We start from the raw sequence: 13,850 nt of genomic DNA, 5'->3' as shown, positions 1-13,850 counted from the left end.
TTTCAAGATCTTTTAGATCTTTCAGAAGGGGACTCAAAGATCTTGTCCAAAGTACTTAAAAAAATCTTGTTCTCTACAAAGTAGCACAAGTTGCAAATGGATGTCTCACAGTCTGATTACCCAGCTGGGTGTCGAGTGGCTTCGTCACTGGCAGAATCTGTTTCCCCAGAGAAACCTTCACTGTCATGAACTGTGGTTGAGATGCAGTGAGAGAAGACGCCGTAGACCCAGGTTGAGAGATGAAAAAATTGATTTTAATGAAAATAATCCACAATAGTTCCAAACACCGGCAGCACAGATGAGCGGAAGATAAAACCTCACACACTGGTAGCACTGGCAAACGAAGGAACATAAAGAAACACGGACGGACTGGACTAGTAGCAACGTCAGAGGAGGAACGTGAGACAGATTAGACAAGGACCCGATGACGACCAAAGAACACAGGTGGGTTTAAATACACAGGGAGTAATCAGGAATCTAGACACAGCTGGAATCAATCAAGGGGTAGACAGGATAACAGAAAACTAAAGAAACACACACAAAAACCTCAATCCTAACACCCACTACTGTTGTAGCGTGGTCTGATCAGGCTCCTCGTGGAGGCGTCATGTTGACAGTAGAAAATGTGACTTCAGTGTCAACAAGAAAAAAACAGTTAAAAGTTACTGACCTTCACCGACAACATGGGTCCCCCAATTACATGTTATCCTGATTTCTCTGGATAATGGTAATGTAAATACAATAAACTTAAAAAAATTTCAAAGGCTCAAGTGATAATTACTTATTTTAAGGCAGAAATGAGTAAAGCTAAATAAGAATGAGTCAATGGTTTTAATCCTCAGGAGTCAATGCGACCTCGCCAGATTGTGCTCAGTTCAAAAAGCTTGTGGGATCCGATGAACCCCCCTCTCTTAAGAGCGCGGCAGGGTTGAAAAGTGGTCCATTATTTCAGCCTGACTTTCATGTTAAAATTAATGACGAATTCTCATGTTCGTTGTAAATTCTTTTCTGTGCTGTTCTGTGGTCTTGCTGACTGACGTGTTCAAATATTTCTAGTGAAAACATGAGGATGAGTTCTGTCGATATCAGTATCACTGAATCTTGACCATTATGAAGAACTTGTGATGTTGCAGCGATAAAATTTTTTTTTTTGGTATTTTCCAAACACATGCAGGGGTTCAGGAAAGTCAAGCCTGACAGGGAACTCTGTGTTGGTGTTTCCATGGTACCGCTAGGTTTGAGAAGGAGTTGAAAACACGTAGAGATCTTTTAAAGGGATGCAAGTTTTCATCCACACCTCAGAGCAACGTCAGTGCTCTCAGTAGAGAAGAGGCTGACTCTCTCCAACACACAGAGTAGTAATTATTTAGTGTTATACAATCTCAGCTTCTGATGCTGTTGATTGCACATTTTATTCTTTGATGCTGTCTCCAATTAAGTGTCATTTGCATGATTTGGAGGTAATATGCTATCATTAGTTTTATGTGAAATGTAGCTACACATTTGTGTTTTCATCTGTTACAGTATGTCACTCTCACAGTATAAATCTACCAACATTTGTATCATCTGAGGTTTAATCTGCTCTGCTTCTTTAGAGCTGTACTGCTTTGGATGGAGAACCAAACCTCGGTGATTCCTCTCAAACAGCCGATTGTTTTTGAACTGCAGGGCTTTGATGTTCAACCAGGCAACGGACCGTTCTTGTTTCTGTTGGCTTTGCTCGCCTACATAGCGGTGTTACTGGGGAACGGTGTGGTGATCTGTGTTATTATGACAGACAAGAACCTGCACAGACCCATGTTTGTTATGATCTGTCACCTCATGGTCTGTGACCTGCTGGGGGCCACAATGTTGCTTCCTCGCCTCATGATGGATCTGTTGATGGGGCTGAAGAAGATCGCCTACATCCCAGCCATCGTCCAGGCATTCTGCGCTCACACATATGGTGCAGCAATGTCGACTGTTTTAAGTGCGATGGCCTATGACAGGTAAGTAGTAGAAAAGTTTATAAAACTATTCCCTTATTTTTTTTTCAGGAAGTTTTCTCTTTTGGTTTTGAGTATGAACTATATTCTATGATATGTATGAAAATGAATCCAAACTTTTAAAGTGGTCATATAAATCTATGCAGCGCATTTAATACCAGTTTTTAGGTTGTAGGAAGGTTTAAAGATAATTCTGTTTAATTCAGTCCATTCAGCTTATTCATACAGCAACAACAAATACAATGACAGACTGCAAAAAGAAAACTTTAAATATTTTCCTAATTATCAAACAGATGCTTAATTGTATTAGTGTTATTATGTCTAAGAGGACTTTGAACATATATCTGAATTTTTTCTTGCATCTTAACACATGTAACTGTTGGTCAATTCAGTCATAAAACAGCTGCCATGAGGAAATTTTAGACACTAAGTCATGTTTAACTTTAAAGAACTGCCTGTGAAAATGCAGTTTAAAGTTTTAAAGACCTTATGTTTTTCAGCTTTAGGGATTTTGTTCCCTGACAGCTCTGTCTCTCTGCAGGTACGTCGCAGTGTGTGAACCTCTCAGGTATCACTCCATCATGACTTCGGCTCGGCTGCACAGCTGCTGCGCTGTGGCCTGGATCGTTGCTCTGCTGCTCATCGCTGTGCTCTTCTCCTTCCACATGAACGTCCCGCTGTGCGGCCATCTAGTCCAGCATGTCTACTGCAGCAACCGGGGCATCCTGAACCTGGCCTGCATTCCCACGCCTGCCAGCAACATCTACGGTCGGTGCTTCACTTTTAAGGTTTAATGTATTTCGCTTACAGGTGAAATATAAACTTTATAAGTGCAAAGCAGAGGCGTGCTGTTGGCGCAGGGGAAAAGAGCGCCCCCTGTGTGGAGGCCTTACTCCTCAACGTGACCTTCATGTCTTCAACTCTCACAACTAACTTTCCTGTCTGACATCTGTCAAATAAATTTCACGTGAGCCAACAAAACCTTTACAATAAAAGTTTAATGCAAAGCAGTACCAATGGTTTGGTGAACACTTCCATCTGTTTTAAAAACTATGCTTGTGCCTAACAGGAGAACTTACATTAACTTTGTTTATTTTTATAGTTTCGAATACAATTGTATTTACAATTCAATCAAGATAATAATTGTTATAATTTATCTTAAGAAGCAGTCTGCCTATTTTCACTTATTTACCTCTTTACATGAATAAACATAATTTGTGTTCGAACACACAAGCTGGTCACATGTGATGCTCCAGAAAATGTGAATGGTTTTAATAGTCAGTTTGTATAACCACTTTTTAAATTTCTTCTCAGGTCTAGCGATGACCTGGACTTTAAGCACAGGAACCTTCTTCATCATCGCCTATTCCTACATCAGAATCCTGAGTGTTTCCTTTAAACAAGGCAGAACAAACAGCAGCATCCGCAGCAAGGCGTTTCAGACCTGCGCTCCACACATTGTTGTTTATGTTCTCTATCAGACCTCTTCACTGGTTGTGATTTTAATTCAGAGATTCCCCTCTCTTTCCCCAAACATAAAAAAGTTATTCAGTGTTCTTGTCTTTATCATTCCCCCAATCATTAACCCCATCATCTATGGACTGGTCAGTAAAGACCTGAGGGTCAGTTTTATCAAACGTTTCTCAACCAGAGTAAGAAACAAAACTTAGCACTAACACTGTAGCTGCTGTTCTTAGATTATCTAACTCTTCTGGTGGAACTTATGCTTCTTATAGATGCTGTAAAAAGTTTATATAATTCATGTTCTAAGAGGTCGCACATCATTTGGCATCCGTGACTGATAGATGTGTGTATGCATGTTTGTATTTAACCAGGAAAAATAACTTAACTGAGGTTAAAACCATCTTTTCCAAGAGTGACTGGGGCAAGACAGCAGCAGAAAACAGCAAATCCAAAATACAAGACCAAATATACACAACCAAGAGACAGCGTTTCACTAAACAAAGGTTTAGTACCAGTAGACGAGTGATCTGATGCTTCTGCCCTTTATAATGGATTGAATTGCCCCAAAGTAATAAGAGGTGATAACTTTACATCCTTCAGTTTAATATTCCAGGTGGCAGAAAATGTGAAAGCCTTTTTACCCAGCAGGACACATAAAGCCATCAACTATCCATGTACAAAGAACACAACAAAATGCCATGTGTTTAAACCTCATTGAAATAATAAAGCACATTTTATTTAACTTTCCACGTCTGTTTATTGCAAGTTAAAGGAAAACAGAACAGAGTCTCTTCTTTGCTGGTTTATCCAAACATTCAGAAGTGGAATTGTTTGGTCACACAGTCGTCGATTTGTTGATTGATTCATTTATTGATTTTGGGGAGAGACATTAGCTTAGCATCTGTATTCTTCCAGATCACTGAGAGAACATTGATAGAAAGCAGAAAAAACTAAATGCAGCAGTCTAAAGTCAAACCTCAAGTTGATCAATTATCCAGCAGAAAGTCACTAAAATTGTCTGTTAAATATAAGATGATTATCAGCTTCTGCTTCATGACTTCATCACTGAAATTATTATCGATGTTATGTTTGGCTTTGCATAAAGCCGTGTCTCTAACAGAAACATTGTTGGATGACAATAATGAATCACCAGTACTGACTGCGGCAGCACCTCCTAATTACACTTTTTTAAGTAAGAATGGAAAATATAAAAGAGAGGCAGGGGTTGATGCAATTTTTTATGCTTCACTAACTGTGAAAAGGTTTTTCTGGGAAAATTTGATTCTTGAATATTTGGGAATTGAGATAAAAGGCTATAAGCTCCGACACTACCTCTGTACAAAACCCCAAAATATGTGGGCATGCTTTTATTGAGTTTAATGAGATTTTATCTGTTATATTCATTGATTATGGCTGCTTAATAATTGTAGGAGGTTTCAGTATCCTCCTTGCCAGAGGGACAAAGGACTGTGTGATACTCGACAACTTTGGTTTGATTCAACATGCCAAACCTTAAAGTCTTGACTCTATAAAGAGTTCCCAAACATGAGAGTGAAGCGCAACCCAGATGTTCCCAAAGAGAAGACAACATCAAGCATGTTCTGCAGGGCTGGATTATTTGGTGTTTCTGTTGGGAGACATCTGTGTGTCACTCCATGTGACACACTCTCGCGATTCGCATGGAGAAAAGCTTCGTAATGCCGGATCGTAAGTCTTTGCTGACCAGTCCGTAGATGATGGGGTTGAGAGCTGGCGGAACTATGATGAAGAGGATGCTAAAGAACTTCCTGATGTTCTGAGTGACAGAGGGAAACCTGAGACTGACAATGATGATAACTGAGGCTATCTGATAGAGCACATACACAACGAGATGAGGCACACACGTCTGCAGGGCCTTCTTATGGACCCTGGTGTCGGTTCTCCGCTGTTTAAAGGAGGCACTAAGGATTCTGATGTAGGAAAAAGCAATGATGACAAACACCCCGGTGCTCACAGACCAGGTCATGGCCAGACCTGAAAAACACAGACAAGACAACTCAAATCATTTTCACAGTTTCTGACCAAACACGGAGCTTCCCTCGTAGTAAATGTCCAGACCGTAGATGTTGCTGGCAGGCGTGGGAATGCAGGCCAGGTTCAGGATGCCCCGGTTGCTGCAGTAGACATGCTGGACTAGATGGCCGCACAGCGGGACGTTCATGTGGAAGGAGAAGAGCACAGCGATGAGCAGCAGAGCAACGATCCAGGCCACAGCGCAGCAGCTGTGCAGCCGAGCCGAAGTCATGATGGAGTGATACCTGAGAGGTTCACACACTGCCACATACCTGCAGAGAGACAGAGCTGTCAGGGAACCGGTTTTTAACTAAATGGTTATTTAAGCTGGTTTCTCAGGGATCATGTTAAGATGTTATTTGTATTTGACATTTATCTGTTCTGAATTTATTTCTGTTAAAATAAACATTAAATGAAAGGGAACTTCCTCTTTGAGGTGAAAGATAATTTATGACCCAACTATTTCATTATTAAGAACATTTATCGAAGTTTAATGTAAATTAATGAATCCACCAAATGCTCCTATACTGCACATTTTGAACATTAAAATCTACAAACTCTTGCATCCCTGCAGTCCATAATGTTCTCACACCTGACACATTTTTTCACCTGTCAATAGCCATCACCCCCAGAATGGTCTGCACCGCTACGCCGTATGTGTGAACACAGAAACCCTGAGCAATAGCTGGGAGGTAGCTGATCTTCTTCTGCCCCATCAAGAAGTGCATCATGAGGCTGGGAAGCACCGCCGTGGCGCCCAGCAGGTCGCAGACCACCAGATGGCAGATCATCACAAACATGGGTCTGTGCAGGCTGCGGTCCGTCATGATGACACAGATCACCACACCGTTCCCCAGCAGCACCACCATGTAGACGAACAGGGCCAAGAAGAACAAGAGAGGACCTTGTCCTGGTGGAACGTCGAAGCCCTCCAGTTCAAACACAATCGGCTGCCTGAGAGGAGTCAATGTTAGGTTCTCCATCCAAAGCTGGACAGCTCTGTGAAACACAAGCAGTGTGATAGATTTACCAACAAACATGTCATATTGATGCTCAGTACAAGCTATAAAACGTAAAAGATACAGCTCTTTATTTTACAGATTGCAAACCAAAAGGTCATAAAATGAAATGCAATGAATTAGTATAAATCAGTGATCACCTCAACAGCTGAGAACTAAAGTTTCAGTCTACGATGAAGGAGGGCCCTCCTCTCCTCTCATTGTGTTGGTGCTGTTCTCATTTTTGAGCAAACTGGCTTGTCCGTTAAATAAAGTCACTGCGTATATGATTCATTACCACTGTCAACTAAACCATGGAAACGGATTCCCCGCCTCCCATGACGTACTGAGATCTGTGTATCTGGCAGTGGAGGAGAAAGTACTCAAAAAATGTACTTAAGTAAAAGTACAAATACACAGACAAAAATGTACTCAAGTAAAAGAAAAACTACCACATTAACATTTGTACTTAAGTAAAAGTAAAAAAGTATCTGATTATCACAAATAAAGTTATCAACTATCAATAATACATCAGGTCTCTTTCTGCACATGAGAAAGAGACCTGATGTACGATAAAATGCTTTTTCTATATTTTTTTCTGACCAGAGTCGTATTTATCTTTATGTTCATGGCTGATCTCTTTAGGTCAGTCTTTAATTTGTTTAATTTTGGCCGTGGATAAGGCCCTGTATTATTGGGACAATGGGTGGATAATTGAATAGAAGCTGTAGAGAACCAAGTTAAATTACCTCTCTGTTTCCCTGGACCATGGGTTGTCAGTGTTGGGTGAAAATGATGTGTAAATTTGAACTTTGCCCTCTAAAAAATTAATAATATTAAAGTGTATCGTTATTGGCTGTCAGGCGGGGAGAGGTGGTGCTATGGGAAACCAGTAGATATGAAATGATTTAAATGGGAAACCTCCTGAGCGACACTGATGCTCTGGCAAGATCAGACGTGGACATCCTTTCTTCATTGTTTAACATCACCTTTTGTTGTTTTCTGTTTATGTATTTCATGAAGATTTTAGCATCTCTAAGATTTTCCATTAAGTGGTGTTTAATTTTCAGGTATTATTTTACAATCTGTACCAAGGAGAACTGTAACTTATTTACTTATGCTCTGCAAAGATGAAATTGCTCTGTCTTTTCATAGCAGTTTTATGTCTAATATGCAGGAGGGTTTAATCTGCTTGTGTTTCACAGAGCTGTCCAGCTTTGGATGGAGAACCTAACATTGACTCCTCTCAGGCAGCCGATTGTGTTTGAACTGGAGGGCTTTGATGTTTCACCAGGACAAGGTCCTCTCTTGTTCTTCTTGGCCCTGTTCGTCTACATGGTGGTGCTGCTGGGGAACGGTGTGGTGATCTGTGTCATCATGACGGACCGCAGCCTGCACAGACCCATGTTTGTGATGATCTGCCACCTGGTGGTCTGCGACCTGCTGGGCGCCACGGCGGTGCTTCCCAGCCTCATGATGCACTTCTTGATGGGGCAGAAGAAGATCAGCTACCTCCCAGCTATTGCTCAGGGTTTCTGTATTCACACTTATGGAGTTGCGATGCACACTATCCTGGGAGTGATGGCTATTGACAGGTGATAAATCATAAATTTGCTGCTGGTATCTATGTTTGTATTACATTTTTCTATGTGCTAACATATTGACATTTTCTTCTATTGTCCAAACTATTATTCTACAGTAATATGCATCGTACAGATACAAGTGTGGTTTTTTGCTGTCTGTCTGCAGGTATGTGGCAGTGTGTGAACCTCTCAGGTATCACTCCATCATGACTTCGGCTCGGCTGCACAGCTGCTGCGCTGTGGCCTGGATCGTTGCTCTGCTGCTCATCGCTGTGCTCTTCTCCTTCCACGTAAATCTCTCTTACTGCAGTCGAATCATTCAGCACGTCTACTGCAGCAATAAGTCCATAATGAATCTGGCCTGTGCTCCCCCCCTTATCAGCAACATCTACGGTCAGTGCAAATGAACAACTAAAAATAGACAACCATCAGAGTGAAACAGAGACAACAAAAAGCTCATTTTACTGAAACAGTTACCACTGCTGATCGTTGACTGTGCATGAATGTGACTGGTTCTGTAATTCTCTATGTTTTGTAGGTTTATTCATCACCTGGTTTGTGAGTACAGGGATGTTCGTTGTCATCGCTTATTCCTACATCAGGATCCTGAGAGCTGCTTTTCAGCAGGGCAGGAGCAGCAGCAGCATCCGGACCAAGGCCTTCCAGACATGTGCATCACACCTTGTTGTGTATGTCTTCTATGAATTAACCACAATGATTATAGTCGTTATCTACAGATTTCCATCCGTATCCCAAAACGTTAGTAAGTTTCTTGGCATCCTGTCCATCACCTTCTCTCCGGCCATCAACCCCATCATCTATGGGCTGGTCAGTAAGGACCTGCGCTCCAGCATCATCAAGCGTTTTTCTACCAGAACTGTTCACAAGAACTGACTTATTTTGTCATGTTGTTATATTTATAACATGTTGAAGTAACAGTAGCTAGTAATAATGCAATGTTGTACAAGCAGGTCTGTTTTGGATCTGCAGAAAGTGAAAACCAAGCTGTAATGAGCTGCTGTCCACATAGTTTTAGAGGCAGAATATCTACATGAAAGACAAAATAAATTATCTGTGACTGGTTTCATGTACAGCAGGACCTTCCCCAGTATCCCATGCACTTCAGATAGTAGTATAAAGTGAGACATGAAAGTAAAACACTTTTATTGACTGTCTTGAGGTGAGCAGAATGAGATTCATTACATGTAAAAATAAAGTTATAAATACCAATCCAGAGTCAGGGTCATAGAATCAATGGATCCCAGTCCTCAATGGGTTCCTTACTTCAAGTGTGAGAAACTAATGTAAACATTTTGAAATAAAGAAATTCTATTAAATTTATGGACTGTCCTCACTTTTATGAAAGTATCAGATATTTTATATCACAGTTTTTCTCTGTTCTTTGAAGTTTCAGTATGAGCAAAGTCCAGCAGTTTAATCTCCGGGTTATTATTTAAAGACTGTTTTGAAACATTTTTAACAGATGTCTTGGTTGGACAATGGTGATGAAAAGTGGAATCTAGAAACCTGTATTAATTACATTGTTGATTTTTTTGTAAACATGGAGATCTTAAACAAGTTTGCAAAAACAACATGGAAAAAATAAAACATTTAATCATTTTACAGCCACTTTGAGTTGCTGATGCTACCTTTGCTTTGAAGGAAGACCACGGTGTAAACCTGACGCTGAAACCACATATTCACTGATGTTTTAAAAATGGACATTTTATTGCAATCTGAAGATACTAGAGTCATTCTAAACAATGACTCTGTTGTCACAGGTTTCATGTTCAAAGCTGTGATACCCTTCACTCACTTAGCCTGCATGAAACCTTGTGTTATATAACAACTTGCTTTACCAACAAAGGAACCTTCTCTGAGAGGAAAGTGTTCACAGTTCATCTATGAAAATAAAATAAATTCTGCACCACTTATTCAGTGTACTGTCTTAACAGGAAACCTTTTTTACCTGGCAAGGTTGTTAAATGATGGTTTTTACTAGAATTTATGTGGTTGTCCAGATTATATAAGATTTCAGCAACAGTTCAAGACGCTTTACGTTATAAAAGTACAACACCATCAATTAACAAGAAACGATGTTCAGCGGTTCTGGAGAAGGACTGTTGGTTCTGGTTGTGGAATACTGGAGCAGCTCTACACCCTCGGGTCCCTGTAGGACCGGTACCAGAGCTTGGTACGGCAGTAAGTCGGGCTCGTTTCCTGTGAGAGTTGGACTTTGTCACTGATTCTGTTCATTACTTTCATGGACAGAATTTCCAGATCAGCCAAGGTGTGGAGGAGATCTGCTTTGGTGGCCTTAGGATCCCGTCTCTACTTTGGTCTTTGATGTGGTCCTTTTGGCTTCATCAGGTTGTGATCTACAGCTTTCATTGGAGCGGTTCGCAGCTGAGTTTGAAGCGGTCGGGTTGAGGATCAGTGCCTCCAAACTCGAGGCCATGACCTTGAGTTGGACTTGAGCTGCTCTGTCATGGTGAAGAGAGAGCTGAGCCAAAAGGAGAAACTCTCAATTTACCGGTCAATCTACATTCCTACACTCATCTACGGTCATGAGCTTTGGGTCATGACCAAAAGAACGAGGTCATGGATACAAACGGCTGAAATGAGTTTTCTCTGCAGGGTGTCTGGTCTCTCTCCCTTAGAGAGAGAAGCTCAGTCATCCAGAAGGGGCTCAGAGTAGAGCCACTGCTCCTTCACACTGAGAGGAGCCAGATGAGGCTATGAATCCCTCCTAGAGAATGCTTTGGGGTGCCCTAGAATGAGTTAGTTAAGCTTTCTGTGGAAAAAGAGAGAAAGAAGAATTCACATTTCAATGACCCAGAGCATGCCAGACAATCTCAGCCTGCAGGTAAAGTTGCAGAGGCCACTGTGCAAAACTGGCTCCAGTAGTGGCTGAAACTCCCATGAAAAGTACATTCCTTTATGCATTGTCTTACTTCAAACAAACTATGTCCACAGCTGTAACTCATTTAAGGTAGAGAACAGACTGAAGAAATAAAGCCACAAAAGGCCATGGAAAATGGTCTTTATCAAGTCCAAAGTGCTTCACACTACTTTCAGACATGCACTCTCTGAAGGTGCCGCCTGTTGGGCCCTCTGAACACCAACACATGAGGTGGACGAAGTGTCTCGCCCAAGGACACATCAGCAGAGGTGGACGAAGCTGATTACAGGACAAACTCCAACCACAAACCTAAAAACTGTTAAACAGACCGATCATATCAATCAGTTGACTGGATTAAAGTGGAGCCACCACTGGATGAGTAAATAAAAATATGTCAAGTGAATTTAAAATGAAGGTTTGAATGAATTAAAACCAATGATTTTAGCAAAAGATGTAAATTCAAGTCATGGTCAGAACGGTTCATAAATTGGAACATTGTCAGTTATTGTGTAATCATGAAGTTTACTGTTGGTGCCTGACTCCGTGATGCAGGTTCAGGCTGCAGGTAGGGAGAGGCTGCCGTGTTTCCATGGTGCAACTGACAGGAGGAGACATTAAAAAGCGAAATCATTAGATGGACAACACACTCCTCAATAACCAGAGCTCTGCCAACCAGCAGGAGACTCTCTGATGTTACCTTTGGCTTTCTGTTGATGGGCTTCACTGGATATTAAAGGTTGTTGGTTTTGTTGATGTTTAATCAGCTTCTTATGAAATTAGCAGTCTAGTCACTTGTATATATCTTTATATTCTTTTAGTTTATTGCAGGCTGTTTTGTTATAACTTTAAAATTGTTGTTTTCTTTGATGCTGCAGGAATAACCTGATCCAGAGGCTGTCAGCTTTCTGATTTTTGACAGGCTCGTACTCGTTTGGATGGAGAACCTAACATTGACTCCTCTCAGGCAGCCGATTGTGTTTGAACTGGAGGGCTTCGACGTTCCACCAGGACAAGGTCCTCTCTTGTTCTTCTTGGCCCTGTTCGTCTACATGGTGGTGCTGCTGGGGAACGGTGTGGTGATCTGTGTCATCATGACGGACCGCAGCCTGCACAGACCCATGTTTGTGATGATCTGCCACCTGGTGGTCTGCGACCTGCTGGGCGCCACGGCGGTGCTTCCCAGCCTCATGATGCACTTCTTGATGGGGCAGAAGAAGATCAGCTACCTCCCAGCTATTGCTCAGGGTTTCTGTGTTCACACATACGGTGCTGCTATACAGACCATTCTGGCAGTGATGGCCTATGACAGGTGATGGGGTGAACCAGTTCATATCTTACTGTTTAAGTTGTTCCTTCAGTCTTTTGTAATTTATCATGTATTTATTGCTAACTCCTGAACATTTCACTGCTCCGTCATTCATCGTGCTCTTCCTGTTTTCCTTCTGAGAGAGAAAATTCCTTTCTTTACAGGAACATTCAGGTATCTGCATGGTTTACCAAAGGGGTAACCAGGGCAACAGTCTTGGTCTGAAGGATGTAGCTGCTCCAAAATGACTGATTTCTGTGTTCAATTCAAGGGTGAAAATGTAAATATAATTACATTTTCAAAGTAATTATGTTACTTTGAAAATGTAAAAAATGTGTTTTTTACCTTTTCAAAGTAATATAATTAACATTATAATATAACTATTTGGTTTCTAAATTCATTGATAGTTGGTCTGCATATCCCACAGGTTAAACTATATCCCTTATATTTCCCCTGGTCCTTTAGAAAAAAATTGTGTGTGAGGGTTGTTCCCTTACAGCTCTGTCTCTCTGCAGGTATGTGGCAGTGTGTGAACCTCTCAGGTATCACTCCATCATGACTTCGGCTCGGCTGCACAGCTGCTGCGCTGTGGCCTGGATCGTTGCTCTGCTGCTCATCGCTGTGCTCTTCTCCTTCCACATGAACGTCCCGCTGTGCGGCAGCTTCCTTCAACACGTCTACTGTAGCAACCGGATCATAATGAATCTGGCCTGCACACCCACTCCCATGAGTGACATCTACGGTCAGTGTAAATAAACTACTAATTGATGAAACACAAACTTCAGTTCTGGAAAGCATCAAGAGTTAACACCACTTCATAAAGCAGAATAGTCTCTGCTCTGTCACTAACATTTATTTACCGTCTAATTCTTGGCCCCTCTGTGTCTCATAGGTTTATGCATGACCTGGTCACTTAGTACAGGGATGTTCATCATCATCGCTTTTTCCTACATCAGGATCCTGGCAGCTGTTTTGAAGCACGGCAGGACCGACAGCAGCATCCGCACCAAGGCCTTCCAGACATGTGCATCACACCTTGTGGTTTATGTGCTGTATGAAATAGCTACACTGATTATAGTCATTAGCTACAGATTTCCTTCCATCACTAAAAACATCACAAAGTTTCTTAGCATCCTGTTCATCATCGTCCCTCCAGCCATCAACCCCATCATCTATGGGCTGGTCAGTAAGGACCTGTGCTCCAGCATCATCAAGCGTTTTTCTACCAGAACCGTTCACAAGAACAGACTCTCTGTCTTACAGTGAATGTTTATCTCAATAGCACTATTTATGAATAAATATGACCAGTAGCTCACAATAATGTAATGCTGTAAAAGTGAGTGTTTTTTTTTATTTATCATCAATAAAATCAGGGAATCTTCAAAGATGCTAAGATTTTTTTTGCTTCCATTTGTTATTTGAACCAGTTTGTTAAAAAGGGCAAAATGTTAGAATAAATTGGAAATACAATATCTCACAGTGACATTAATAATTCTTATTTCACCCCTATAATGAATCACATTAGTGCTTCCTTCATGGCGTTTTATAGGCAGTAAAATA

General features: G+C 41.3%; 4 protein-coding genes across 4 annotated transcripts; 3 read left to right on the top strand and 1 right to left on the bottom strand.

Annotated features, from left to right (window-relative positions):
• The first annotated feature begins 1,335 nt into the window (after positions 1-1,335).
• Positions 1,336-4,179, top strand: LOC106957271 (olfactory receptor 2K2-like). Its single transcript, XM_015048543.1, has 4 exons — positions 1,336-1,460; positions 1,596-1,988; positions 2,527-2,753; positions 3,300-4,179. The coding sequence occupies exons 1-4, from the start codon at positions 1,450-1,452 to the stop codon at positions 3,653-3,655; spliced, it is 987 nt and encodes a 328-aa protein (XP_014904029.1). The 5' UTR covers positions 1,336-1,449; the 3' UTR covers positions 3,656-4,179.
• Positions 4,180-4,969: 790 nt separating this feature from the next.
• On the bottom strand, positions 4,970-6,541 carry LOC106957264 (olfactory receptor 52E4-like). Its single transcript, XM_015048535.1, has 3 exons — positions 6,111-6,541; positions 5,547-5,773; positions 4,970-5,462 (listed from the first exon to the last, which is right to left on the bottom strand). The coding sequence occupies exons 1-3, from the start codon at positions 6,539-6,541 to the stop codon at positions 5,098-5,100; spliced, it is 1,023 nt and encodes a 340-aa protein (XP_014904021.1). The 3' UTR covers positions 4,970-5,097.
• A 272-nt stretch (positions 6,542-6,813) lies between these two features.
• Positions 6,814-9,251, top strand: LOC106957263 (olfactory receptor 52E4-like). Its single transcript, XM_015048534.1, has 4 exons — positions 6,814-6,842; positions 7,705-8,094; positions 8,249-8,475; positions 8,621-9,251. The coding sequence occupies exons 1-4, from the start codon at positions 6,814-6,816 to the stop codon at positions 8,974-8,976; spliced, it is 1,002 nt and encodes a 333-aa protein (XP_014904020.1). The 3' UTR covers positions 8,977-9,251.
• A 2,620-nt stretch (positions 9,252-11,871) lies between these two features.
• LOC106957276 (olfactory receptor 52E4-like) lies at positions 11,872-13,581 on the top strand (the record flags this gene model as incomplete). Its single annotated transcript, XM_015048549.1, has 3 exons — positions 11,872-12,293; positions 12,806-13,032; positions 13,183-13,581. Coding segments are annotated over 3 exons (1,023 nt in total), but the record flags the coding sequence as incomplete, so codon positions are not given.
• Between the last annotated feature and the right edge of the window lie 269 nt (positions 13,582-13,850).

This window comes from Poecilia latipinna, unplaced genomic scaffold, assembly GCF_001443285.1.
Source record: "Poecilia latipinna isolate Pla-1442-1.1 unplaced genomic scaffold, P_latipinna-1.0 Scaffold891, whole genome shotgun sequence".
Taxonomy (NCBI): domain Eukaryota; kingdom Metazoa; phylum Chordata; class Actinopteri; order Cyprinodontiformes; family Poeciliidae; genus Poecilia; species Poecilia latipinna.
This window is presented reverse-complemented; position numbering and strand designations above follow the sequence as displayed.

Coding starts and splice junctions, on each gene's coding strand:
- LOC106957271 (XM_015048543.1), top strand. Junction 1,989..2,526: donor AGTGCGATGGCCTATGACAG/GTAAGTAGTAGA, acceptor GTCTCTCTGCAG/GTACGTCGCAGTGTGTGAAC. Junction 2,754..3,299: donor GCCTGCCAGCAACATCTACG/GTCGGTGCTTCA, acceptor ATTTCTTCTCAG/GTCTAGCGATGACCTGGACT.
- LOC106957263 (XM_015048534.1), top strand. CDS start 6,814: ATGGAAACGGATTCCCCGCCTCCCATGAC. Junction 8,095..8,248: donor GGAGTGATGGCTATTGACAG/GTGATAAATCAT, acceptor GTCTGTCTGCAG/GTATGTGGCAGTGTGTGAAC. Junction 8,476..8,620: donor CCTTATCAGCAACATCTACG/GTCAGTGCAAAT, acceptor TATGTTTTGTAG/GTTTATTCATCACCTGGTTT.
- LOC106957264 (XM_015048535.1), bottom strand. CDS start 6,541: ATGTTTGTTGGTAAATCTATCACACTGCTTGTGTTTCACAGAGCTGTC. Junction 5,774..6,110: donor GGGGTGATGGCTATTGACAG/GTGAAAAAATGT, acceptor GTCTCTCTGCAG/GTATGTGGCAGTGTGTGAAC. Junction 5,463..5,546: donor GCCTGCCAGCAACATCTACG/GTCTGGACATTT, acceptor TGTGTTTTTCAG/GTCTGGCCATGACCTGGTCT.